This window comes from Vigna radiata, chromosome 1 (genome assembly GCF_000741045.1).
Source record: "Vigna radiata var. radiata cultivar VC1973A chromosome 1, Vradiata_ver6, whole genome shotgun sequence".
Taxonomy (NCBI): Eukaryota; Viridiplantae; Streptophyta; class Magnoliopsida; order Fabales; family Fabaceae; genus Vigna; species Vigna radiata.
The window spans coordinates 15,888,980-15,916,697 of record NC_028351.1 but is presented as its reverse complement, the minus strand read 5'-3'; the positions used below and the strand labels follow the sequence as shown (position 1 = coordinate 15,916,697).

Below are 27,718 nucleotides of genomic sequence, written 5' to 3'. Positions count from 1 at the left end.
TATATAGATTTTTTAAAACAATTAACAATGCCAAATCAGCACATGTTAGAAACCTGGTAGCTCTGCCGTTAGGGAACATAACACCGTTAGCAAAAAGGACCACTTTGAACAGTTTTTGCAAAAGGTAGGACTTAAGTGAACTTTTGAAAAAAGGAGGGACCACTTTGAACAAACCCTCCCGAGGGACCAAAATAGGTATTAAACCTTTTTTTAAAGATTGGTACATTATCTAGATATACTATTGAAAATTTCATATAAGGATAAAAATATCATTCATTATCTTTTGGAACTTACTTGAAGCATTTTTTAATCCTTATGGCATCACATTCCATTCATAATACCCAAAGGGCACTACAAAAGCAATTTTATAATTATCTTATTCTTTTATTGATATTTGATAATATCTTGATTTTATACCAAATTTAGAAGATATTATTGCATCATGTACCTCTTTTATTAAATCATTTTTGTTTGGTAAAGAATATTCAATGAACACGGACTGGCTTAAATCAATGTTCATGATCAAACTTGAAGATGCAGCGGATTAGATGAGGTATAGATTATATGATTGGTGAGATGAAGAAAATTGTAATTACAATGGTGAATGGAGTGTTGGGACAAGACAAGCTTGTCTATAACACCCTTGATTTTGAAGTTTAAACAAATAACATGAAACGAAGTAGTCTTAGATATGCTCGTAGAAAGCAAGCAGTCAAAACATCAAATGCTAGGTTAAGAACCCAAGGTCTAAAAGAACAGGCATCCATACACAACAAGTCTAGCAAATCTAAGTCTCTAATAATCAACCAAGAAGAAAAGTCTGTAGATGACTTTCCAAGATAAAAGTCTAATCCACAAGAAACCACAGTTAGATCCAACTAGGATACAACACTATAAAACTAGAACATGTAGAAACATAAGAATTAGGCTCAAATTCCCAACATAGAAAAACCTTAGGAAAGCTCTTAGGATTGTAGGAAACGTAAACGTAGAAACATATAAGTCAAAATATCTAGACGCAATGTTAAACGACTCACAAGTCAAAGTGTCTGATGAGTTCATATTTATGCCCACATTTATGCTTTAGAATTCAAAATTTTGATGAGATTCTTGTGCTTAAATGATTGGTTTTAAGTGAATTTGTGACGATTGTAATTATTGGGTTTCAGAATTAAAAAGTCGTAAAAAATGATTTTTAGCGCATAAATTATTCTTGGATGTTATAATGTTTGTTGATGCAGCTGAAATTAGAGTTTAATTGAATCAAAGCATGGAATAAGTAGCCTAAATTGCAAAATCAAGACCAATTATGAAGAAAGAATTAGTTTATTAAAGGAAAAGGGTTGAATGCACCCTTACTTTTACAATCATACAACCCTCTTTTCTAAAAAAAAGGCCAAACTGTAAGCCCAACAATAAACCTTTACTTTTATACCCCTAAGTTCCCTATTTCTACCCTTCCTACCACTAACTAGTCAGGTTGTCTAAGATTGTTCCATGCGGCCATCCATCACAAACAAAAATGGCCAATCAGAACATGCCATATAATCACCCCTGCCACATCAGATGCTACGTCATTATCATCTTCAACCTCCAACCAAAAACCCTAGTTATTTCCCTACCATGCGCCGCAACCACTATCTCCTCTGCCAGAGACCACCACCACAAGCCACCACACTCGCGCTTCACCACATCAATGATGACATCTCCATTCGAAAGCGTCAAACCTTCCATGAGCCACCATCTTCAATCATCTTCCTCGCCAACCGTCGCGACAACCAATCCCTGGCCATCATCAAATCCTCATTCAATCTCCTTTACGTCGTTCAACATCGCCACAGGATTGCAAAGAACCCTAATCGTGTTTTCCTTCATCGCAAAACCAATCTCTTCGCACCTAGAAGCCATTGTGTAACCATGGAAGCTCCACCACGCCGCAAATCAAGCAACCATCTTTCATCATCATCCTCTTCGTTTTCACACTACGATAAGCATCTAACCAACCACATCTCTATCTTCGTCAACCTGCAATATCAAACCAGACCCAAAACCCCCTAAGCCGTCACGAGTCCAGAGATTGTGAGCCTTCGCTACACAAATGTCTTCTCTTCCATCACAAATCACGTTCATCTTCATCACCAAGACAAACCAACTAGCAAATTGCGTCAATCAACCAACAACAAACATACTTGCAATTCACATAGACAAACCGTACCATAAGTTCTCCCAAACCCTCAGGCCACCACCCAATAATCTTGGGCCGTAAGCCCTTGCCCATTCTGCAATTGTGAAACCCTAATTTTTGGTGGAAAAGGGGTATGCCACATCGCAGCCCCTCATTGGCTGCGCCCTCCCTTAGTCAAAGTTGGTCAAGGTATCTTTGGTCAAAGTTGGTCAAATAGGGACTTTTATGCAATTTTTGAAGAAACAAAGGGGGCTAGAGTGTAACTAGAGGAAATTTCTGGGCTTTTCTGCAATTTTGGAAAATTAAGAAATTTAAGAGATAAACTCATATATGCCTTTAATGAATTCCTTTTCCTCTTTAATGAGTTCTCTCATCAACTCTTGATTTCTCTCAAACGAAGAAGGAGCAAAGTTTTTTCTCATGCAAGCTTTTAATTTCTACTTTTAAATAATTCATAAGGAGTAATTTTCAAAATTGGCCCAATGAGCTTCTATTTAACTCTCTTAGCTCATTCCTCTTCCTTTTATATTCAACTCTCTTACCTCCATCCTTTTCTTCTTTCTTTTTAAACTCTCTTAATTGCTCATCCCTCCTTTTTTTTTTCTCCTTTTCTTTCTACACTTAAGAACTTTTTCACTTTTTCTTCAAACTCATCTTCTCTACAAAAAATCCCATATAAAATTTTAATGAATGCTTTTCCTCATTTAAAGAGTTCTCTCATCTCACATATTAGCTCTTGGTTTCTCTAAAATGAAAGAGAAACAAAATTTCTTCTCATGCATGGTCTTAAATCATATTAATCTCTAATTGGGGATTTTCTACCTTTCTCAACACTAGATTCCATATGACTCCACCATTCACTTGCATGTCTTACAACCCTAGAAATGCATAAATTAAGTATATGATATTTACTAACAAAGAATGGATGAAGCTTGTTAATTTTTCTCTCCCTAGCTAAGTATGATGATGCACTTATGTCTCACTAAAGGAATAACAATCTTAACTTTATCTTTTCCATAAGACTAAAGAAAATATGCCAAAGTCGATAAAGAATAAAGAAAACTTTCCTGAAGTTGGCAGCAAGATGGAAACATCAAAAGTGAAGCCTACTCGAAGTAAACAAAGTGAAACCTGTCCAAAGTCATCAGTGTCAAAACAAAGCCTACCTAAAGATGGCAACACCAAGTAGAAATTGTCTAAAGTCGACAAAGGAGTATTTTAAAGTAGTAACTTAATGAGCTTATCTGCATGGTCAAGGCTCGAGGCCAATCTACTAAGGAGCCTCGCCAAATGGCCTACTTACTTAAAGAGCATGACCAAATGACCAGGCCTTGAGGCCAATTTACTAAAGAGCTCAACCGAATAACTAATGTATTTAAGAGCTCGGTTGAATGACCTACTTTCTTAAAGAGCACGATAAAATGGTCAGGCCTTGAGGCCAATTTACAAAATGCTCGGTTGAATGACCTATGTACTTAAGAGCTCAGTCCAATGACCTATATAACTTAAATGCTCGGCCACATGGGTAGCCTCAAGGCTAATTTACTAAAGAACTTGACCGAATGGCCTATATACCTAAGAGCATGGCCAAATGGTTAGGCCTCAAGGCCAATTTAGTAAAGAGATCGACTGAGTGGCCTATGTATTTGAAAGTTCGGTCGAATGTCCTATATACTTAAAAAAGATCGCCCATGAGGCCATATTATTTAAAAAGTTTAGCTAGATGAATCGCGTAAAGAGTCTGATTGGATTAGCCACTTAAAGAGCTCGGCCTCGAGGCCAATCCACTTGCAAACGTTGCCGAATGGCCAAATCGATTGAGTTCAACCAAATGTCCAATCCATATGCAAACCACACAAGTAAGCTCAAGCTTGACTAAAGGCCTAATATAACCTCATACACCAAACCAAACTCTCGAGACATTGTACATACCCAACTCAAATAGGCCAGTGGCATATCTCATCAATAGTCCATTATTACAATCTCGACAATTTTGTTATCTTTGAAATAACGATTAAATGTCACTTTAATAGCCTATCTCCAACATACACATTCCTTATTCCGAGACCCTATACATACTTATGCATATTCGTTCGAAAAAGACATTGAAACTTATACTTACTATTTTATCCATACAAATATTATTCTCTTATTAATTCGAGTGTTAAAGAATCTTTTGTAGGTGGATTCCACCTTACTTCTCGATATTCAAGTGCACACATCCAAATTCTTTCAATTCAATCATACGTTACCATGTATAAGAAAACTATTATCCCAGATCTAATAAAAATGACACTAATTAACACAATGATAATTTGTTAGTTTAATAGGTATAATTTTAATAGCGTTTTATTGTCCTTCTTAATCACATTAATCTATTACTTTTGTCATTTATTTTCTTTTCTTATTTTTTTAATAATATTTAGTTAAATAAGATAATATTATTTTTTGGAATTCTAAACATGGAAGAAAATCTGATAACTATTTTTATGAAACTATTCTTCCTTTTCTATAAAAGAAATTATTTTAAACATTTTATATAGTAATCTCAAGTGGGTCATCATTTTTGCAACAATCTCATTTAGGTCATAACATTTGTAGAATCGAGCCTATTTTGCCCTATCCGTTAAGTTGTCACAGACGGTGTTAAACTTTGATGACGTGGTGCAGACTTAAAATGTTGACGTGGCAATATTATATTACGTGGAATTTTTTTTAGGTGAACAGTTTATGACATGGCACAAAATTTAATTGGAAATGTTAAGGGATTGAGATTCCTCCATCGTCTTCATCACCCTCCATCATCTTCATCACCCTTCATCGTCAATTCCGAATTTGGATTCCAACCTAGGGTGGTGGCTCCGTCGAATTCCGCCACTGGCCGAAATTTGTATCTGAACCCGCATCTGTAGTAGCGATTTTACTCTTATAAATTAAATTTATAAATCAATTGAACCAAAAATCACAAACAAAGATGCAAAACAGATCACCAGAAACGAAAGGGCAAAAGAATAAAAAAGAACCATGCTTCAATAAAATCAAGCATCAACACTGAAAAGGATCAGATAACTTTGCCAAAAGAAATTTAAATCAAGTTTCTACTTCGACGATGAATGTTCTCCCTGCTGGGAACATCTGTCCCTTCGGGAAGATCTTGAAAATGAGATAGGGATGGTGGTGAATCGGAGTAGTAGAAGCGATGTTTTGGGGTACAATATGGGGAGCATAATGTGCGGCGGCGGAAGGCGGAGTCCACCACGGAAGCTTCTAGATCTTGATTCGAAGATCCATCTTACACTCGAAGTCCACCACAAAAGCCATTGTCGGAGACGTGTTGGCAAGAATTGTTCCTCTGATTCTGTCGCACATTACTCGAATTCCCACCTTCTTGCTCTTGAGCCAATCCATCTTCACCTTCGTATCCATTTGTATCTCAATGGGGAAACCCTTCTTCATCTTTAGACCCGATCTCGGGTTAGTCAACAAATCAATGTCCAGATCTTGTGAACCAAACAACATCGTGCGAATGCTCGTCTAGTTGTTTTCGTCGGAGGTAAAGGTCGTAGCGGAGCCGTTCCCGATGGGGACAGAGTTAGAGAAGACCATAACAGTGAAGGGGTCGTAGAAGAAAATAAGGTGGTTGTTGGGGTTTTTGGCGATAACAGTGAGGTTGAAGAGAGTGACAAGGTGTGAGGGAGAGTCGGGCGAAGAAGTGAGGTTCATCTTGACAATGCGGAGGTTGGTGACAGAGAATTCGGGACGGTGTGGGTAGTACAAAAAAACTAGAAATAGCAAGAATCCCAAATCAATTTAATCAGTTCGTCTTCTTCGTGCAATGCCTCCATGGTCGCTACGATTCGTAAATCTCTACGAGCCTCCTCCATGGCAATAACAAGTAGGGGAACCCTTCCGCCATGAAATCAATCTCCTTCACGCCTCCCCACGTGTGACGGCACAACCTTTTCGTCTCCTATAGAATGAAAAACCCTAATTTGCCATGTTATAATTCTTTAATTTAAATAAAAATTACACATGATCAAACAATGCACATCAACATAAACACGTCATCAAAATTTAAGGCCGTCTGGGACAAGTTATCGATTTAAGGTGAAATTGCTCAATTTTATAAAAAAATATGATCCAATTGAGACAATTGCAAATATGAAACCCAACTAAGATTACTATACAAAAGTGATAACCAAAGAGTTTAAATTTTTTTTAATAATAGTCAGTTAAATAAGATGATATTATTTTTTGGAATTCTTGAAAGAAGATCATATAACTATTTTTCGTGAAACTATTCTTCCTTTTATATAAAAGAAATTATTTTAAACATTTTAGAGGACGTTGTAAGCCTTTCTAGATTTTGAAAATCTAGATTGAATAATTAAATTTAAGTTTACTAAGTTTGATGGCTTAAAATTATTATAAATATTTTTCTTCACATTTTAAATTTTAAAAAAGTCAAAAATGTTTTTTAAAACCAACAAGGTAAGAGTTGAATAAGTAAATTTCATTTATTATAATTATTAAAAACTAAATATTTAAAAATGTTAGAAATATTTTAAAACTATTTATAAATGTCTTTTTTATTATATTCGTGCTTTAAAATTGTAGATTAGTTATTTAAAAAATATTATAAATTCATTCTTAAAATATTACAAAATAATACAAATTCATTTTTCAAACTAATAATAGTTGGGGTTATTACCTAATTAAATTGAGCTTTACTACCTTTTTTTTATCATTTAAAAACTGTTATACATAACTTTTTTAAATTAATAGGAATTAAATTAATAACTTAACTATTTATTATTAGTTTGAAAAAATAAAAATTCTAAAATTTGATTCTCATATTAACTATAGTTTAATTTAATAATATAAATTTGTTTATATATTATTCTATCCAGATTAAAAAACCAGTCTTTAAAAAATATCTCTATTTTTGCGCGGTTCAGAATACTTTTATTTTAGAACATATCCCGCATAAGCGAAAATCCTAAAATTATATTTATTTACTTATTGTAAAGAAAAAAAAAATCACCATAAGGTTTTAGCTTACCATATATATATATATATATATATATATATATATATATATATATATATATATATATATATATATATATATATATATAATCTGAAAGATAACGAGGACACGTACATCGAATTTTGGCGGTTGAGAAGCTTTTCTTTCATTTCTTACTTTCTTCTGTTTGTGCTGCTGCGAAACGAAGAAAGAGCGAAACACTTAAGCAAGCAAGAGTGCGTTGTGTGTTTGCGATGCCAGGTGGAGCCGCCGTCTGCTCTGGTCACCGTTTTCTCTGCCTTGTTGTTCCGCATTCGAGTCGTCCACGACTGAGCAACCCGACTCGCTTACGGCCGGTTTCGGTTCAGCTCCGATCCATATTTGTGTCGAATGCCGATACCAAGCTATTCGGTTCCAAACTGAGTCTCATTCCCAGAGCTGTTGATTCTTCTACGGCACAACCTTCCGTTGTTTCGGACGATGGCTTCTCCGTTTCTAAGGTTGGTCTTTTCGTTCCTCACTCGAACCCCGTTTTCTTTCTCTTATCTTAATCAGTGAACTGAACCGAAGTAGACCGGTCTAGGTTTATGATGAGTTTGGAACAGCTTGTCTATTTACTGTTTATCTCCGCTAATTTTGTGATACAAGCCTATGCCCGGCAAATTGGACGAGTTTGTTCTACGTGTAAATAAATAAAAAGTGACTCTTTTTATAAGCCTAATTATTCAAGTTACATTTTTAAAAGTTTTACTTAAGATATTTTTTCCTTGTTGAGTTATAAATTGACGGATAGACTAATTTCAAATTTTCTTTTTGTGAAAAAATAACTTATTCATAATTAAAATATTTAAGCCACTAGATCTTGTTTATTTATTGTTCATTATATAAATAACTTATTCAATTCTGTAGATGTTTAAAAGAACTTATATATAGAGGTAATGACATGTTCATAGACTATTTATTCCTCTTCAGGACAAATTGACAAAATAACTTAAACTTATAACAAAACAATTTAACCTTATTTCCTCTTCACTAGAAATACTTCTGCGTAAGTGCTTACTTCAATGATAAGTACTTATTTAATAAGCACTTGATTAAGTTGTCTAATCAAATACACCCAAAAAATGCCAAATTTAAGATTTTTTATCTTGTGACAAAAAGTAATTACAAACGTGTTTTGTTATTTTTACTTCCTTTCCTATTTTCAACGATTTATATGAATTAGGAAAGATGTATGGGAAAGTAATGAACAAAGTATAAATAATGTGCCATAGTTGTAAGTATTTGTTAAAAACAAGAAAGAACAACAAAAAGGGATTTAATCAAGCCGATTAACATAAAGATTTTTCTCCCATTATGGATAAGGGTTATGGGGTCCTCTTGTTACTCTATAAGTTGCTATTTGCTTTATCCAGCAATCTTCTCTTTTTGTCAGTTTAACTATACCAGATGCATAATAAATGAACTATACTTCATCTTGAGTGGGAAAAAATACAATTAGTAGTACATAGTTCACGACAGAAGTTCAGATCTCGGTATTCTGTGCTTTACTTTATACATACGAGTATTTTTTGAAGCATTAACAGTAGCGTTTGGTTAGAGAATCAGAAAAAGAAGTATTGAGTTATTGGTGATGTATACTATTGTGTGAATTCAATGGATTTACACGAATTCCAAGTGTGATCTCCTCCTATATGTCTAATGACAAATTATATATGGCAGTGAATTGGTGGTTTGTCTGTAATATTTTCTTACTCTTTTAGGGAACTCTTGTTTACTGTTGCTTGTTTTGGTTCATTTCACTCACCTCAGGTTTCTCATTCACTGGTATATATGATTATTATTACCAGCAGCATAAAATTTTATAACTACTTGGGTAGGGTTATTTATTCTAAGGATACTGTTTAATTGTTGCAGGTTTCTTTTGGTGTGGTTGGTCTAGGTGTTGGACTCTCACTCCTGTCGTGAGTATTATTTTCTTTTTTCAACTTCTTCATTTATTTTATACAACACATTAAGTGTTTTTGTTTATTGTGCTGGCCTTTTTGTTACACGCAGCTATGGTTTTGGGGCATATTTTAATCTTTTCCCTGGATCTGAATGGTCAGCTTTAATGTTAACATATGGCTTTCCTCTTGCAATTATTGGAATGGCGCTGAAGGTGAAGAAAGTTTTACCAATGTGAATAAATTTAGAAGATGAATGTTCACCGTAATAAAGTTGTGCAAAAAGAGTCATGTTAGGAATTCCCTTTCCTAACTTTCTTGTCATTACTTCATAGTTCTATTTGCATATTTATGTTAGTGGATGCTCCTGTGATTTGCATACTCTTCATATTATTCATACTTTATCACTAGCCATCTCCCCTTTGCAGTATGCAGAACTCAAGCCAGTCCCATGCATCACATATTCAGATGCTCAAAGCTTGCAGGAAAAATGTGCAACTCCAATTCTTAAACAGGTAACATCATCCTATATTCATACTTACTACCCAACTTGTGAACCACATTTACACAAGAATTAATTGAGGATCTTTAGAGTTAGAACTTTGAAGGAAATTTTGAAAATTAGTAAAAAAAATGGGGATCAAAATTTTCAAAATGTCAATATCTCAAGATACAAAACTTTAATTGCGGGTTTCCAAAACTGCGTGAAAGTTCACGTTCTGAACTTCAAATTAGATTCAAGAAACACTCAATTTGGACACGTAGAGCTGAAGTTATGGATAAGAAATAAAACTAGACAGAAACATGAAAGGAGGAAGGAAAGAATCACTCTTTCCAAAAAAGCAACACACAAAGGATGTGAAAGTCCTTTGATATAGCCAAAGATTCTTGAATCACTCAAGAATTTAAGAGAACCACTCTCACTAAGATAGAAGAGATAAAACCCTAGTTTTTCTGCACAAACTTCACTTGTATCTTTGATGAAAATGGTTAAGTTTATAAGGGCTAATAACTAAAATTCCCAATTGGACTCTTATTACAATTTGAAAATAAAACCATACTAACGCCCATTAATTGATTAACCCAAAACATAATTTGGTCAGCCAACTTTACAAAGGATTGGGCCATTATTTAAACAAACTAATAACTTAAAAGAAAAAAACTACAGCCAAGTGGTTTTCAGTCTTCCTTAGTTGGGCCATGATACAATTAACCACCTTGGTCTTTTTTCCTTGAACCTTGGGCTTGTATTCTATTAATATGGACAATACTTGTTGAAGAGCTTCCTTTGTTTTTCTTGCTCTGGCCCTTGTCATAGGTCCTCCAAGTATTTCAAGTGGATCCTTTTCCTTGCTCATGGTCACGTCCCTATCATTCTCTCTCTTGAAAAGGATTTGTCATCAAATCCGATTCTCCATCTACTTCAAAAAGAGATAAGTCAGACACATTGAAGGTAGAACTAACATTATACTCACTGGTAGATCAATTTCGTAGACATTGTCATTGATTCTTTTCTGCACTTGAAATGGACCATTCTCCCTTTGTTGAAGCTTTGATTTCCTTTGTTCTGGAAACTGTTCCTTTCTCATGTGCACCTAAACCAATCCCCAGGTTGGAAAACAACCTTTCTTCTACCTTTGTTAGCTTGCCTTGCTTAGCTCTTATTTTTCTTTTCAATTTGAGCTTTCACTTGCTCATCCAGCTTCTTCACATACTCAACTTTAGCCTGTGCTTCTTTATGCTTAAACATAGAAATGTTAGGCAAAGGCAGCAAATCAAGAGGAGTCAAAGGGTTAAATCCATACACAATCTCAAAAGGTGAAAAGTTAGTTGTGTTAGTATTGCGGAGCTTAATTTAGTCCTATATCGCTTAATACTAGATGTTTTCTTTTTAGCTATATAAGCAATTCTCTGTAAAGCTTGAGAGACACACCAAAATATAAATATACTTCCTAATGTAGTCATGGACATAGACATTTGTATGCTGAACCACATTAAATTCATGTTTTCTTTATTTTTCTCTTTCCTCTTTTATTGTCTTGTTCCTAACAACTTGTATCAGGAGTCAATTTCTTAGTATGTTCTGTGGTTGCAACTTTGTTTTATCTTCCACATCAGAACATGTTTGGTTTTCTTTTTTCTTGGGAATCTCGGTTTAGAGAAGCCGTGGGAGCTTTTTTCAAAAGCAGCAAGAGCAATGGCAATGGAAGAAGGGAACTGGCCACATTGCTACAACTACCTCCATCAATGATTACCAAGCATACATTACCATTAACTGAACATCTTGTATGAAAAATGTTCTCCCTTTGAGATGCATACTCAACCTTAACTTGACTTCCCAACATCCTCCTAATCATGTACAACTCTCCTTCATTAGCTTTCACTTCTCCATCACTATCCTCTTGCTCTCCACCATTATCATCAGATTGGCTTGTGTACTCCCAATTAAGAAGAATGATCTTCATGGTAGGACACTCATAGGCATAATGTCCTATTCCCAAACATTGAAAACATTTCACTTCTCTAGTCCTCTTTGGTGGATGTACAGGTTTCTTTTGAGGTGCTTTTCCTTCGTTAGATAGTGCTGCATTACTAGAGGAGGCAGTACCATCTTTCTTTACTCTATCTCTCCAGTTTCTTTCTTGCTGTACTCTTTTGTTTAATTTGTTGTTCTACCTGTATGGCCTTATTCAAAAGATCCTCCATCTCTGCAAACTTCTGCAACTCAGTAACATCTCTAATATCATAATTTAATCCATTAAGGAAATGAGCCATAGTTACCTCAGGATCTTCTTTAATTTTGGCTTGGATGATAAGAATCTCCATCTCCTTATAATACTCCTCCACTCCCTTGCTTCCTTGAGATAATCTCTGAAGTTTCAATTTTAAGTCCTTATGGAGGCTAGAAGGTACATATTGCTTCCTCATGACCCTTTTCATTTTAGCCCAAGTGTCCACCATAGGTTCCTCATCTCTAATCCTCTCTTTCTACAACTTGTTCCAGCAAATTAAAGCATATTCAGAAAATTCAGCCATTGCAAGCCTTACCTTTTGCTCCCCACTATAATTATTACAAGAAAATATATGCTCGATATTGAGCTCCCACTCCAAGTAAGATTCAGGATCACTCCTACCCTTGAAAGGTGCTACATTCAATTTTGCTCCTTCCATTCTTCCCTCATTTCTATTTGACCTTCCTCTTCCTAGTGGGGTGGGTTTTATTCTCTAGTTGATCCAACCTATCATGGAACTCATCTTGTTGCTTCATCAACCTCTCCAAATAGCAATTTGCTTCTGAATATCATTCCTTGCTGTCATGATTAACAAACAGATCAAGGTAATGAGCAAAATATATATGTGGTGTTTGAAAATTTTCTCACCCACTTAAGTGTTTGCACTCAACAGATTGGCTGTTACTATGATGAAACTCTCTTTCCTTTTACCACCCAAATTCTCCTTGGGTTCTTAGGAAATTCAAGAGATTATGTCCACAACAAAGCACAATCCTCCAATACGTGCACGATAATGCTAAGTCGACAAAGAAGAAGACAAGGTTAACACAACAACAAAGGACTAAAAGAATATCGGTAAACAGGAGAAATAGCAAGAATCCTTTAACAACACCAATATATTACCTTATAACAAATTGCTCAAAAACATGAATCATTCAACCCAATAATTTTCTTTTTCTGAAATACTGTAATAATTTTTTTTTTCACAAGGGCCTAACTTCTGCAATGATTCAGCACAAGCACAATTAATATGAAAATAAGGTAATGAATTCGTAGAAAAAGGAAAGAACGATAGGATATTACCAATTTGATGTTCAAACCCTTAAATCAAAGCTCTGAATACCAAATGATGTGAATCACATTTACACAGGGACTGATTGAGGATCTTTAGGGTTAGAACCTTCAAGGAAATTTAAAAAATTAGTAAAGAAAAATGGGGATCAAAACTTTCAGAACGTCAATATCTCGAGCTACAAAATTTCGATTGGGATGTTTCCAAAACGACATGAAAATTCACCTTCCGAACTTCAAATCAGGCTCAACAAACACTCAATTTGGACATGTAGAATGAAAGTTATGGGTAAGAGATAAAATTGGATATAAACATGAAAGGAGGAAGCAAATAATCACTCTTTTCAAAAAGGCAACACACAAAGGATGTGAAAGTCCTTTGGTACAGTCAAAGTTTCTTGAATCACTCAAGAACTTACGAGAATTTGATAGAATCTTGAAGGTTTATGTTAGGAAAAAACATTGAAGTTAATAAGAGGTGGTTAGGGTAGTTAGGAGTTTTAACTAGTAGTTAGGAGGAGTTTTAATCAAGAGTTAGGTGGTTTTATCTTTTAAGGAGGGGGGCTTGTCCAGGAGGGGGTTGCTGAGTGTTTTGTTGCAGAACCAGGTCTGTCCTGTGTAGAAGGGAACGTCTTCCCTTGGAAGTTGTTGATTGTTTTCTGTATTTTCAATTCAACAAAACGTTGCCTTACTTTGAGGAGTCATATCTATGTCCGTTTTTGCTTAATCTGATGTAGAATTTAGGTTTCTTGTTACCAAGAAACCTAATAGAATCACTCTCACTAAGATAGAAGAGATAAAATCCTAATTTTCCTGCATAAACTTCACTTGTATCTTTGATGAAAATGGTGAAGTTTATAAGGGCTGATGACTAAAATTGCTAATTGGACTCTTATTATAACTTGAAAATAAAACCAAACTAAAGCCCATTAATTGATTAATCTAAAACACAATTCGGTCAGCTAATTATACAAAGGATTGAGCCATTATTTAAACAATCTAATAACTTAAAAGAAAAAAACAACAGCCAAGTGGTTTTTAGTCTTCCTCCAATTAACCACCTTGGTCATTTTTCCTTGAACCTTGGGCTGTATTCCATTAATATGGACAATACTTGTTGAAGAGCTTCCTTTGCTTTCTTTGCTTTGACCCTTGTCATAGGTCTTCCAAGTCCTTCAAGTGGATCCTTTCCCTTGCTCATGGTCACGTCCCATCAATCCTACATTCATACTTACTGCCCAACTTGGTGTCAAATCCACAATGCCTAGCACCTTTCTTTTAAACTAGTTATCTAAGAGAAATCAAGATTAGGAAATCAAAGGAAGCACATCATGTATTGTCCAGGTTTTAGTAATTTATATCAAGGGTTAAAATTGTCAATTATGGTATTTTTCTTTGTTCCATTTTGTAATTGCTTGGGTGAAATAGTCATTTTTGATGTAAAGTTATAGGCACTACAATTTAATTGGTTGACATGCACAAGTGAAGTGGTTTATAACCATTAACCTCGCATAAGTAAAGTGTGGACTAATTTGATGTTGCAAGACTTTAACCAAATTGTCCTATGGTTTTGGCCACTTCTAAACTTGTGTGAATTAAATAACTCCTTCAAGAGTTGTAATTTTGTGAAGTTAGGCAAACAAAGTTCTACTATGATAATCCGACAATCCTTTATATTGATTCCAATCTAGTGTTTCATGAGAGAACCAAACTATATTCTCATTTTGTTAGGAAGAGATTCTTGTTCAATAAACTTAGTACTAAATTCGTTAGGTCGAATAATTAGCTTGCAAACATTCTATCCAATTCTTTAAGAGGACTTAGAATTCCATTTTATATTCCAGTTTGAGGGGGACTTTTATATGATTGTTATTATTTGTACAACTCTAATATAGTTGCTTCGTCGCTGTATTTAGCTTAAACGTTAAGGGTCATAGGCTATGGCTTCTTTCCTTTGATTGTTCTTGTTCCCACCTTTTCTATACCTGCACATATTTATAAATGGAATACATCAGCTGAGGCAATACTCACTGATTTTTGCCATTCTTTAAATTCAAGTGTTTTAAATGCTTGACGTAGCATGTGACATCTTGGGCTTTCACAGGTGAAGAGTGATGTCACCAGGTATCGCTATGGAGATGAGCAACATTTGGACGAGGCATTGAAACGGATATTCCAGTACGGCCAAGTATGTTATTTGAAGTAATGAATTATCTTTTTGCTACGTACCTCTTTTGTATATTTTCCATTTCTCTATTATCTTATTTTGAGGAGTTAAATGAAACATAAAAGTCACATTTTTGCTCTTCTCTACTTCTGTTTGAAATGAGAACCCACTTCCAAGCCTTATGTGGAAAAACCCAAGTTCCACATTATTAGGAAAAAAGAAACTGTGAATTGAATGCCTTTTACAAGTGATGAGGTTTGTTTACAGTAACAATATATACTACATAAGCTCATCGAACCAATGAAAACATATATAATGTGGAATAACGAGTTAGTATAATGCTGACTAATTTTACGCCTAAATTCAGGAGAGACATATTTCCTGTCACAGTTGTGACTAAAAAGAACTAATTTTACTCCTAAAATTCAGGAGACATATTTCCTATAATGCATGATTTTGATTATCCAAGATAATCTGCACTCCCCATCAATCTGCTTGATGGATATCTGTCACATCCAGATTGGATCTCATACTCTCGTAGGTGTGCCTTGGAAAAGCTTTAGTTAGGATTTTGTAGTTTGGCTGCATGATGTATGTAATAAATCGTTATGATGCTATGATTAATCTTTTCCTATATGAAGTGTCGAAAAATTTCCACATGCTTTGTTCTAATATGATGGATTGGGCATTTTGAAATGCTAGTGGCAGCCTTGTTGTCACATGGTTTAGTCTCATCGTGTAATATGTGGGAATCTTGCAAATATGATTCACACTATATTTTTCATCACAGCGAAAACATTCTCCTTTTTTGAAGCTTTAATTGTATCAACCTTTTAAAGTTGTCTCTGTTGTGGCCGTCACAGTTACCTCATTATTGCCCTTGTTGGTACCAAATTGAGAAAAAGAGTTTGTTTCTGCCAATAAATTGGGTGGTGCTGAATTACTTGCTGCCATTGGTCTTGGAGCTGTGGTTATCCATTCCTTTTTTCCTCTTTGAATAAGAAAACTCCTACTCCCTCCTGTGTCTCTAATCACTATTGTATCCTTTATTGCTTAATCCTCTTGTGTGACTAAGTTTGTGAATTCTGGCTTGGAAACTGGGGACAGATCCCAGACTGCTGGAGAATTGCAGGATGTCCATTCTGCTTACAAATTAAATGGAAAATATTATATTAAATGGTCTCAACTCATTAAGACCATACTAAAAGAAAGGTAAGGTCAGTCACTTGACTAATTATGCACCGGATCCCACTTCCATCGAGAAAACGATCTGTATGCGACCCTTTGCACTCTAATTCTTTGAAAAACACATGGAACACCTCATTCATTTTCACATAGGCCTGCAGCAGGATTCTGTTACTGAGGTCATGAGAGGACTTGTCAAATTGTACAGCATATGCAGCAAGTAGCCACCCTCTTAATGCATCTTCACCAATAGCATCTTGCTCCAATACCATATCAATGCACCTATTATAATCATTTGTAGCATTTCATTACTAATCTCAAAGTGTTTTTTACATGGGGTGAGCACCTCTATTTATAACCAAATAACCCTAGAGGTGTCTCACAAAAGTAGAAGCAAAATCCTAAAAACCTCAACTTTGCTAACTTGGATAAGAAGGCTAAAATCCTTTCCATTAAGAGTAGGACATGAACGATTACTATGGAAAAATCCTCTCCATTAGTAGGACATATGGCCACTACTCTCCCCAAAGGAAGATGACCAACACCCTTAGCTTGTCTCCCAAGGTTGTCTGGGTGGATGTCGACTAAAAGTCAACTTACGAAGGCGCTACATATGGGTCAACACGAGAGTTGACTTGTATTGACCCATGTTGACTAAAACCCTACATTACTTGGCCTATAATACAAGGTCCTAAAAGGAAATCCTCTATTACTTGGTCCATGATACAAGACTAAGAACATTCCTACTTTACTAGGTGTATTCCAAAATGGCCCAAGAAAAAAAGAGTTAGGCCTCACCTTTCAGAGATGACTCTACCTCTTCTTAAATGTGCTTGGCCATGCTTATCGTGATTGGTTCCTTGACTAGGGGTTTGCCATCACTTCTAACCTAAACCACCGATGGTTTATAAGAAAGTGTTATCTGAATGTTGTGTCAAATGTAGAAATTTACAAAATCAAATACAATAAATTATTGTGTAATAAGACGGTATCAATGATCCTAATTGGCTAATGACGGACAAATCTCTAACAGCTAATGACTAGAGATGGCAATGGGTCGGGCCGGGCACGGATAGTGCCTACCCGCAACCCAACCCAACAAAAAAAAATCTACTTGCTACTCGCATGGATACCTGCTTAAGAAATACCCGCGAGTATTTTAAAACCTGTGGATACCCGTGGATACCTATAAATATTTAAAAAAATATATTTTTATAAATTATTGAAATAAAATTTAAATAAAATTACAAAAAATATATAAAATATAATATAAATTAAATTAAATATAAATTAAAATTTAATTTTAATTAAATTTAATCTTATAAAATATAAATTAATATTAATTTTAATTTAATTTAACTTAATAAAATATAAATTAAATATTTACTTTTATTTTTTGCGGGAAACGGATATCCGCGAGTACGGATAGTATAATACTCGTACTCGACCTGTCGATACCCGCAATCTGCTGGTAGTAAATATCCGTGGATAACAACTATCCGTCGCGGATTTTATCCGTAGATATCCGAGACACAGATTTTTTTTGTCATCTCTACTAATGACTAATTAATTCTAACATAAGGTAATCTACAATGACATCAAATTATAATTTTTATTTTGTTTTTAGTAATGTCCAAGAAAATTGTTTCTTAATTTGGATTTGCAGAACGCTTTCATATATTATTTTTTATGAATTTTTATAATATTTTGATATGTATCTCACACATATCTTTTCTTATATATTTTAGAATAATTGTATCACTTATTAAATACATATTGTATCTGATACATGTATCAAATTCATGCATCAAATAAGCCTTTATTGCATGTGGGACTTGATCTTTCTTCTTCTGCAGCCTGTAATATGTTCTTCAGTTCCAAGATATAATTGTATCTGCTTTTTGTTCCAGGGAGGAGGAATACCAAGGAGAAGTGCTCCTGTTCTACAGTTGATTCGAGAAGAAGTATGCTTCTCAATTTTACATTTATTCAGCAATGAGTACTATTTTTTAAGTCTCGTTATTAAGATTTTTGTTCATATTACATACAAGATCCTTTGCAAATGCAGGAAAAGTAAATAATAGCATATATCTCATTTTACTTCGAAAGAATTGTGTAGAACGTGTTAACTTATAGTACTAGTTCAGTTCTCTTACTCTTACACATTCACTACTGTCCATACCTCTATATTTTATAAATATAACATGTTTCCTAGTTTTATCATTCTATATTTATCTAATTTTAAGTTTCATTTATATTCTTTTGTCTGCCTTGACTTCATTTGTTCTATCATTCTCTTTGTATATCATGGAGTCCTTTTTGCATCTTAAGCCGTTAACCTCCATCCTCATTCCCCTACCCACATTGCCACCTCAGCACTCTGAGTACCCTTTCGTAAGATTCATTTTGATTAAACTCAAGCACCCTTACCATGAGATTCAACTAAATTTCTTGTGTGTCTCAGTATTTTTGTTTGTTGGGAGTATAAAAGCTACAGGTAATTCTTTCATTATTTCAATTCTAGCTAGGTGCATTTGAATTAGCCTTGAAAGTATATTTTATACCACTTGAAATTTAGTAACTTAAAGCCAAAGTAGGATTTTTTGAATTCTTTTCATTTCTACACATTTGTTGCTTGTGCTATCTTTTCTATTAACCGCTCCATCTTTTATTGAACATGTTTATTATTTTAAATGTTCAAGAACTTTCTGTGAACGAGTACTGCCAATAGACAAGCTCTACTCTCCAGCAGCTATTCTTTGTTCCGAGATTGGATCCCGTCAATATTGTTTTTTCATTTAAGTAGAATGACCTACCTAAGCCACTTTGGTTGCTCAAGCTTTCGTCATTAGTAAAAAACCTTCTAGTCAAATATTCTTTAATATTTGGGGATTCCGAAAGTCATTTTAGTTGCTCAAGCTTTCTGTATTATTATTAGGGCAACAAGCTTACTATTTACAGGATCATTTTTTTCATTAGACACTTGTTTCCCTTATTAATTCTGTCTCGTGATGTGGTTATATCTTAGGTCACACAAGATGGTAAATACTGTCTGGTTTTGGCTTTTGAGGCCAAGACTCTCCAGTTGTCAGATTTTGAACAAAGACAGGTATTCCGTTATGTTTCCTGGAGTTATATTTTAATTATATAAATAGTGTATTAATTTTTTCGCATGTTTGTGAAGATGATGGGACCCTTTGGATCTTGGAGAGAGCATAAGTTCTAGAACTAGATAACTTGTGTGGGCTTTTCCTTGTAATTTATTTGGCAGGGAGGTCGGGTAGTTTGAAAAAACTCAGAAGAGAAAATAGAAATAGAAGAATCAAAGAATAGAAACCCCAGAACCTAAATCTCATTGCCCCAAATTAATTTGACGTGTGGGATTTAGAATTATACTTTTGATCTTCTTGAGAGTAGGTGTCCTGTATTCTCTTAAAATTTATATATTTTAATACGTATAAAAAATGGAACTTATAATATTTTGCATAGATTGATATTATTTGTTGCATTATATTAGATATATACTATGTAAGCACCGTCGAGCCAGTTCAAATAAATGACCCTGTCAATTTATAGTTGCATAGTAAGAAAAACTGATCCCAGCCTGAGATACGGACCAGTGGGAAATATTGGGTAAACCAAAGATTTGGCTAGAGACAGATATAGTGATGGCTGGTTAAACATTCTATAATACGAAGAATAGTTATGAACCCTATAGACCATTTTGCATGAGGTGATGAAGAGAGGGATCCAATTGATAAAATATAAAAAAGGAAACCTCAACTCCTTGGGGTTTATGCTGCACTTAAGTCCAAAATTGCATGGAAGTTAAAGCAATTTTCGAGAGATAAAATGTACTTTTCATTGCAGGTTATCCCTGTGCTATTCATAATCATACCATATTATAGACTGACAAAATGCTGTAATTTAACTTTGGCGTACTACTGCTGTTGGAATTTGATTAAATCCAATTCATATTCTCTGCAATTCTTAAATCCTCTAGGGTTTTGATATCAAAAGATATTGGTGCTAACTATTTCTCAATCTTCAATTGTTTAGGCCAAATTTACTTCCTTCTTTGGGCCAGGAGTTACAGCTGAAATTGGTGAGTGTGAAAATTCAAACTTTGCTTGTGTGCTAAATTGCTGGTACTTAAAATTAGTCTCCAAATGAGACTATAATGTGCTAGTATTTAAATTGCTAAACTGCTTGTATGCTAATCTTCATTTGGTCGCTGCAGTGGATCCATTTTAATTTCTAGTCTCTAAATGAGAAAATTGTAAATTTTAGTCCCTGCACATGCATAGAGATTAGGTTTTGGTCCAAGTCATTGACATTGTTATTATTGAGGCTGATAATGTTTGCTTACACTGCTACAAAACATTATTGGAGTGTAAACTGCTATAAAAATTCTGACTGTATAAACTTGCTACAGATAGTTTTCTATGTTTTCTATACCTATTCAGAAAATTTTGTAACAGTGTTAGTAGCAGAAACAGCATTTAATCGTGGTAACAATAGGAACTAAAATTTCTATTCATGTGTAGGTTCCAAAACATAATATTCTTGTATCAAGACGAAAACTTAAAATGAGGAAAACTGTAGTAAGAGTGAATGCATTCTGACATAATAACTGGGTGCAGGTAAGGGCGAAAAAGACTTATATGAGGTTCGACTTATCTCCAATACAGATCCCAATGCTTTACCTTCATGATGTTCTGGACCATTTGATTCTCTTCTTTGTCTCATGGTTTAGTCAATTACAGGACTTAGGTCCTGTACAATATGTAAAAATGTTATGTTCAAGAGTACTGAGTTATTATTGTATCAAGTGTAAATTTTGACGTTTAAATAAATAGCAATTTGAAAGTGCCTGGTCAATAATGCTAACAAATATCACATTATTTATGCTGGCAATTTGGTAATGGCATTTTCTTTTCGCAATCAGTAATTTTTTCTCTCACCCTATTATACCGATGTATTTCTGTAATAGCTAAAATAAACTATTAGTTAGAGAGGATGGGTTGAATAGGTTTAAATATAACTTCTGAAAATTTAATGCAATTATGTCTATCAGATGTTGATAGAGCATTGTGTAATGGCTTTATAAAGGGGTTTACAAATCATTTCAAAAATGTGTTTTATGAGGGTTAAAAACATAAGTACTCATGAAATAGAAAGAGAAAACGAATAATTTGTTTATACATTTGTTTACCTTTAACTAAGTTATGTATACTTTTTTGAGTTAAATATGCTTTTTGTCCCTCAAGTATCACACGATTTTGGTTTTAGTCCCTATTCGAAACATTGATAGCTTTTAGTCCTCATAGTTTTGAAACTAGTACTATTAGTCCTTAAAATTGGACAACGTTAATTTTAACTAACGGCGAAGCCACCTCTTACCCCAACTGTCATGCCACGTGGATAGTTTCATTTTCCAAATCGAACCTACCTTCGTCATCTACGACCCAAAGCCTCCTGTGTCTATTCCCTCGCCCTCTACGTCGTGGCCAGGAAGGCGCCGACATCATAGCCATCTACGAAAACCTCTTCCACTTAGTCGTTGATGCTTGCGAGAATCTGAAGGGGCATAATAATGCTCTGCTCTTAGGGTGGGTTATCAAAGCTATCACCCAGATGAAAAAAAGCTTAAATAATTAAGAGTCGTGAAGAGCAAAGTCTTAATAAAGATACTAACACAGAGATCCATACAATGTAAATCCAAACACAAGTCTCAAATCTCATCTGTGAATCAAAATAGAAATACCCTGAAGAAGAAGAAGAAGAAAAAGCATATCCTGTAAAGAATTAATGAAATGAATGCAGAAACATCTATATACAGTTTGCCTCTCTTGTGAGAGTTCTTGCTTGATTCAGGTTATGAAGCCTTGTCCACCCAGTTCTTGTTTGACTTCAATTCAGAGCCGAGAAGCTTTGTCTTGATCGAATTGTACTTGTTGCCGGTATCAGCAGACTTTGATAAAATTGATTCTGGTTCATTGACTCTGCTCCTCCCACGTTCCCCTTCTGAATCCTCCAATGCAGACCCATACTTACTGTGTAAAATGCTTCATAGCAGTTTGTCCATAAAGGAAGGTTAGAACCCTAACCCCAATCCCTACCAAGATTGTTGTAACAATTTATTTTGACTGAATAAACATTAAACCAGAAGATTCAGTTCAGAAAATATGTGTAATACAGCTAACATCTTTCTCTTTGTTGTAATAAATGGTGAATTTCAATTGATCAGACTCACAACGCCGACTCAGTAGGAAAGATCTGTGTTTGGGGGTGACGATCAGGTGGAGCACGATGCGGTAACCGGCACCACGCTCTTCCTCGAAGAGGACCCTAAGTGGGTCCAGACTGTCCTCAAGGACGCGTCGTTCTTCCGGGCCCACACCGTCCACTACCAAACCCAACTCCGTGAAGCCGACCAGCTCCTCTCGTCTTACCGCTCCGAGCCCGCTTGCTCGCCGGCCACCGCCATGCTTCGCGGCAACGAGCGGTGCAAGCTGGTGCTCTAGAACCTCCCGGACGAGGTGTACTCAACGGAGTGGGATCTGATCATGATTGACGCGCCGAAGGGGTACTTTGCGGAGGCGCTAGGACGCATGGCGGCGATCTTCTCGGCGGCGGTGATGGCGAGAGACAGGAAGGGCTCCGGCGTGATGCACATATTCCTGCACGATGTGGATCGGAAGATGGGGAAGGTTTATGCGGAGGAGTTTTTATGTCGGAAGCAGTTGGTGAAGCGTTCGCAGGCTCTAGCACTTCGAGATTCCTCCCAGTTGCTGTTAGGTTTTCTTTTTTATTATTTTATTTTATTTTATTTTGACTGGTAGGAAATATTAAAGAAAAGTGAAACGTGGTATGACAGCTGGGGTAAGAGTTGGCTTCGCCGTTAGTTAAAATTAACACCGTCCAATTTTAAGGACTATTAGTATTAGTTTCAAAACTATGAGGACTAAAAACTATCAATGTTTCGAGTAGGGACTAAAATCAAAATCGTGTAATACTTAAGGGATGAAAAACATATTTAACCCTACTTCTTTAAATGACAAAGAAGTTATAATAAATTAACCTATTATAAATATTTTTACTTTAAATGTTTATCACTAGTTCAACAATTAAAATTGATGGTCAAGGTAACTTCTTTTTATTTAAGAATATAAAAGTTTAAGCGTTATAATTCAATTATCATTTTGTTCACTTGATTACTATCGCAACATAATTGATGCCGTAAAACAACTTTTCTTTAGTAATTTTTTTTAATGTCATTTTATATTTCTATTTTCGTCTAAAATCTCAAATAGGTCTCCTTTTTCAACGTCTCAATTGAGTTCTTATTTTTGTAAATTTAAATCAAATAAAGGTTTTTCGTCAATTTGATCAAACGCTATTAAGGAGGATATTACGTTACATACTGACAGTGTAGTTTTTTATTACGTGACATTAAAACGTGACTGAATTTTTTTTTTATAATTTTTAAATTAAAATATGGTGTTTAAAAATTGGAAACAAATTTTTAAGTAAGGGAAAAGTTGGAAATGAAATAAAATTAAGTGTTGAAAGTGACATTCTTTGCTGCAATTGTGAAATCCAAATGAAGTCGGGGGAAGTTGAGGTTTAGGGTTCGTGGGAGAAAAACAAATCGTTGTTGTTCCATTCGAAGCGCGAGTGTTGGTGGGTGAAGAACATCGGCTTGAAATAACGGTGCATGTGCAACTGGAAGAAGTTGAAGCATGGGGTGATTTGTGCGACCTTGTGTCATTGGAAGCACGAGGCTGAAGCACGTGGTGAGTGAAGGTTAATCTTAACAATGGTCAGTGTTTATGCTTTATCATCTTGCTTTTTATAGTTGGAAAGTACAATATTCGGTGGTGGTCCCCATTGATGTATGGTTTGGTCTGTGTTCGGTTTAGTGCGTTTTGGTGGTCCCTCATGGATGTATAATGTTATTTGAGTTTGTGTGAGTGTGTTTTGTTATTGTTTTAATTTTTTTTTGTCGTCATATGTTTGCATATTAGGTGTGTAGATATATTTATATTGTGTTGTGCGTAATGGACGACGCTATTGACTGTTGTTTCCATCATGGCGGGAAGTTCATTAATGATGGTAGCTTGAAGTATGAAGGGGAGACAACAACTTTGTCCTTTGACCCTTATATGTGGAGTTATATTGTGGTTGTTAGTGTAGTGAAAAGTTTTGGATATGATAATTTTAAACATTGATGGTACTGTGTAGGAGGGGGTTTAGTGTAAGAAAATAGGTTGGAAGAATTTATTGATGACACTGGTGCCATGCATATGGCTAACTTAGTTAGGCTTAATGGTGAGGTTCATTTATATGTTGAACATGCTTTTTCTGAGGCTGAAGTGATACATATGCTTTAATATGTTACTAATGATGAAGGAGAAGTTGAAGGTCATGGTGAAGTACAAGAAGAGGGTGAAGAAGATGGTGATGGTGTCCAAGTACATGGTGAAGTTGATGGTGACTTAGAAGAGCTGCATGACGGTGAAGAACATGGTGATGGTGTTGAAATATATGATGAAGGTGATGGTGACTTACAAGAGGTGCATGTGGGTGAAGAACATGGTGATGGTGTTCAAGTAGAGCTTGAAGGTCATGGTCGCTATTAAGGGTCCGACAAGTGTACCGAATCGTATCAAGTAATAATAAATGGTAAGTCCGAGTATGTTTCCCTAGAGACTCTTAGGCCTAAACATTCATGTGATATCTTGATCTTTTAAGACTTGAGAAAACCAAAATTAAGGTTTTATATGCAAGACAGAAAATAAACATGCACATGCAAAAGTTTTGATCAATTGACCAAGAAGATAATCTGGGTGATTGATATGGATGAATGATGTTGTTAGGGTTTATGATTTCATCCTAATCCACTCTCATATATTTACGAATTTTACCTTATTCTACTTCTTTATCAATGTTAATGCCACTTTCTAATTTACCATAATCTCAATGTCTTGGTGAAGAGAGCCTACTCCTAATTACTAGTTTACTATGTCTAGTCTCCCTAGCAATTGATCATGCATTACATAATTCGCACAGAAGCTTAAGGCAATCGGTTCTTTTATCCCTATGTCTAGGTAATATTGCTCCCAAGAGAAATCCTCATGTTTAGACCTACCCATATGTGTCCATATAGATGGAATAAAAGATTATGCTAATGTATAATGTCTTAAACAAAGCATACGAATATAATGGAGGAAAAACCCCTAACAATTGATAAAAGAAAGCATATGAATAAAGCAATAATTCAATATATGAGAGTTTCAATAGGATTACATTGTTTCCCCCCAACAACAAAGGAGTTTAGTTCACCATAATCATGGTGAAACTAGATGAAAAGAATGAAAAGTATGAAAAGATAACCCTAGATTTGATAAATTAGAGCTTCCGCATCCAAAATCCGCCTCCAAGGAGTGAAAAAATGTGTTTCTGCGTCCTTTTTGCCAAAAGATAGCCTTTCTGGTTCATGTAGAACTATTTATAACTTAGGAAAAATTATAGAATTCTGACCCAAATCCAATAGTCCATCGCCCGACAGTGGGTGCGTTACTTGGAATCACTCCTCAGCATTGGCGATTGAGCGTTGGGCAGAGAGTTCTCTAAAGAGTCCACCGCTCAACGGTGGCTTTCACCGCCCGGCGGTGAGGTCGACACTTCAATTCACCCCTCAGTGGTGGCGCTTGAGCGTCTGGAAGAGAATCCCTCTGCATGGCTACCGCTCAGCGGTGGGATAACGTTGAGCGGTGGCTGAGATTCTTCTTTTCTTCAGTTTTCCACCTTCTCTTGAGTCCAACTCTTTTCTTCCTTAACTTCCTTCATTCAATTCCTGATAAATCCTGCCAAATCATGGGAAAACCAAGCATAAAACTAAGAAAACCAACTTTGACTCTCTTATTCTCTAACTTAAGAAAATTGCATGATTTCAAGCTAATTCTAAGTCATAAAGGGTGTGTTTAATGTCAATTTTAAGTATGAAAATAACGGTTTTTGGACCGTTATCAGTCACGTACAAGAGATGCATTAGGTTGAAGTTGAAGTTGAAGGTCATGGTGATGGTGACGAAGAGCAAGAGTTGAATGTGTGTGAAGGAGTTGTGGAGGATGAAGTTCATCTTTGTAATTGGAGTACATCTACTAATGAAGGTGATGTACATGGAAACAATGAGTGCTTAGAGGGGCTAGTAGATGTGAGTGTTGAATGTGATATAGATGGTGATATAGACGGTAATGTGGAAGTAGAAGTACAAGTAGAAAGTCTTTCTGATAGTGATGTTGTGAGTTTTGAATGTGATGATGATCATGATGATAGAGGTTTTTTTTATGAGGAGTGGAAATCTGAGGAATTACTAAGTGCAACAGATAATGATGAAGAGGTTAATGACACTGAAGGTCATGGGAGGTTTAGTACTTTTTGTATGCCAAAAAATATGGTAGACTTTACATGGGAAGTAGGGACTTTTTTTGCAGATAAGCAAGAAACTTTAGATGTTGTAAAAGGGTATGCATTGGAAAATGGGAGGAATATAAAGTTTGTAAAAAATGACAAAAAAAGATTGAGGATGAAGTGCTTTCGAGCAAAACTAGAATGCCCATGGACCATGTATTGTGCTTATATGGAAGCTGTGAAATCATGGCAGCTGAGAACTAAAAATGACATTCATACATGCAGCAGGGAGTTCAACCTCAAGTTACTTGACGCCAAGTGGTTGAGCTAAAAAGTTGGAGAAAACAGTAAGGGAAAATCCTAATATGAAGGGTATAAATATTCGTGAAAAATTTCAAAGGAAGTGGAACATAGGTATATCTATGTGTATGGCTTATAGAGCCAAAACTATTGCTTCTGAGCACATTGATGGGTCCTTTAAGGATCAATATAAGAGGATATATGATTACACACATGAGTTGTTGGGAAGAAATCCAAGATCTACAGTTAAGGTGCATGTTGGGGATAATGAGGGTGAGGTAATTTTCAAGAGATTTTATTGTTGTCTATTGTAGGCCAATAATTGGATTAGATGGAGCCTTTTTGACAGGGAAGTATGGTGGTAAGTTGTTAACAGCTGTTGGGAGATATGGAAATGAGCAAATGTTGGCCATTGCATATGCGGTGGTAGAAGTGGAAAACAAAGATTCATGGTCCTGGTTTTTGAATCTTTTGATTGATGATCTTGGTGGTGAAGAAGTATGTTCATCAATCACTTTTGTGTCAGACCAACAAAAGGTAATAATCATATTTAATTTGGTTATTTCCTACATTAATTCCTTAGTTATATTTGGTCATAACTGTTATTTTTAATTTTAAAACCACAGGATCTACTACCGAATGAGTTAAACGATAAAGGCCTTAAGCACAGATGATAACCCAACA

The 27,718-nt window shown here is 35.3% G+C and overlaps 1 protein-coding gene and 2 pseudogenes across 1 annotated transcript; 2 read left to right on the top strand and 1 right to left on the bottom strand.

The window, feature by feature from the left end:
* Positions 1–5,452: 5,452 nt before the first annotated feature.
* On the bottom strand, positions 5,453–5,995 carry LOC106758155 (annotated as a pseudogene).
* Positions 5,996–7,336: 1,341 nt separating this feature from the next.
* Positions 7,337–21,262, top strand: LOC106758146 (thylakoid membrane protein slr0575; the record flags this gene model as incomplete). The annotated part of the gene is made up of 9 exons (XM_022785591.1): positions 7,337–7,714; positions 9,132–9,178; positions 9,273–9,375; positions 9,589–9,675; positions 15,068–15,151; positions 18,226–18,279; positions 19,344–19,424; positions 20,375–20,420; positions 20,959–21,262. Coding segments are annotated over 9 exons (951 nt in total), but the record flags the coding sequence as incomplete, so codon positions are not given.
* A 29-nt stretch (positions 21,263–21,291) lies between these two features.
* On the top strand, positions 21,292–23,116 carry LOC106758137 (annotated as a pseudogene).
* Positions 23,117–27,718: the final 4,602 nt, after the last annotated feature.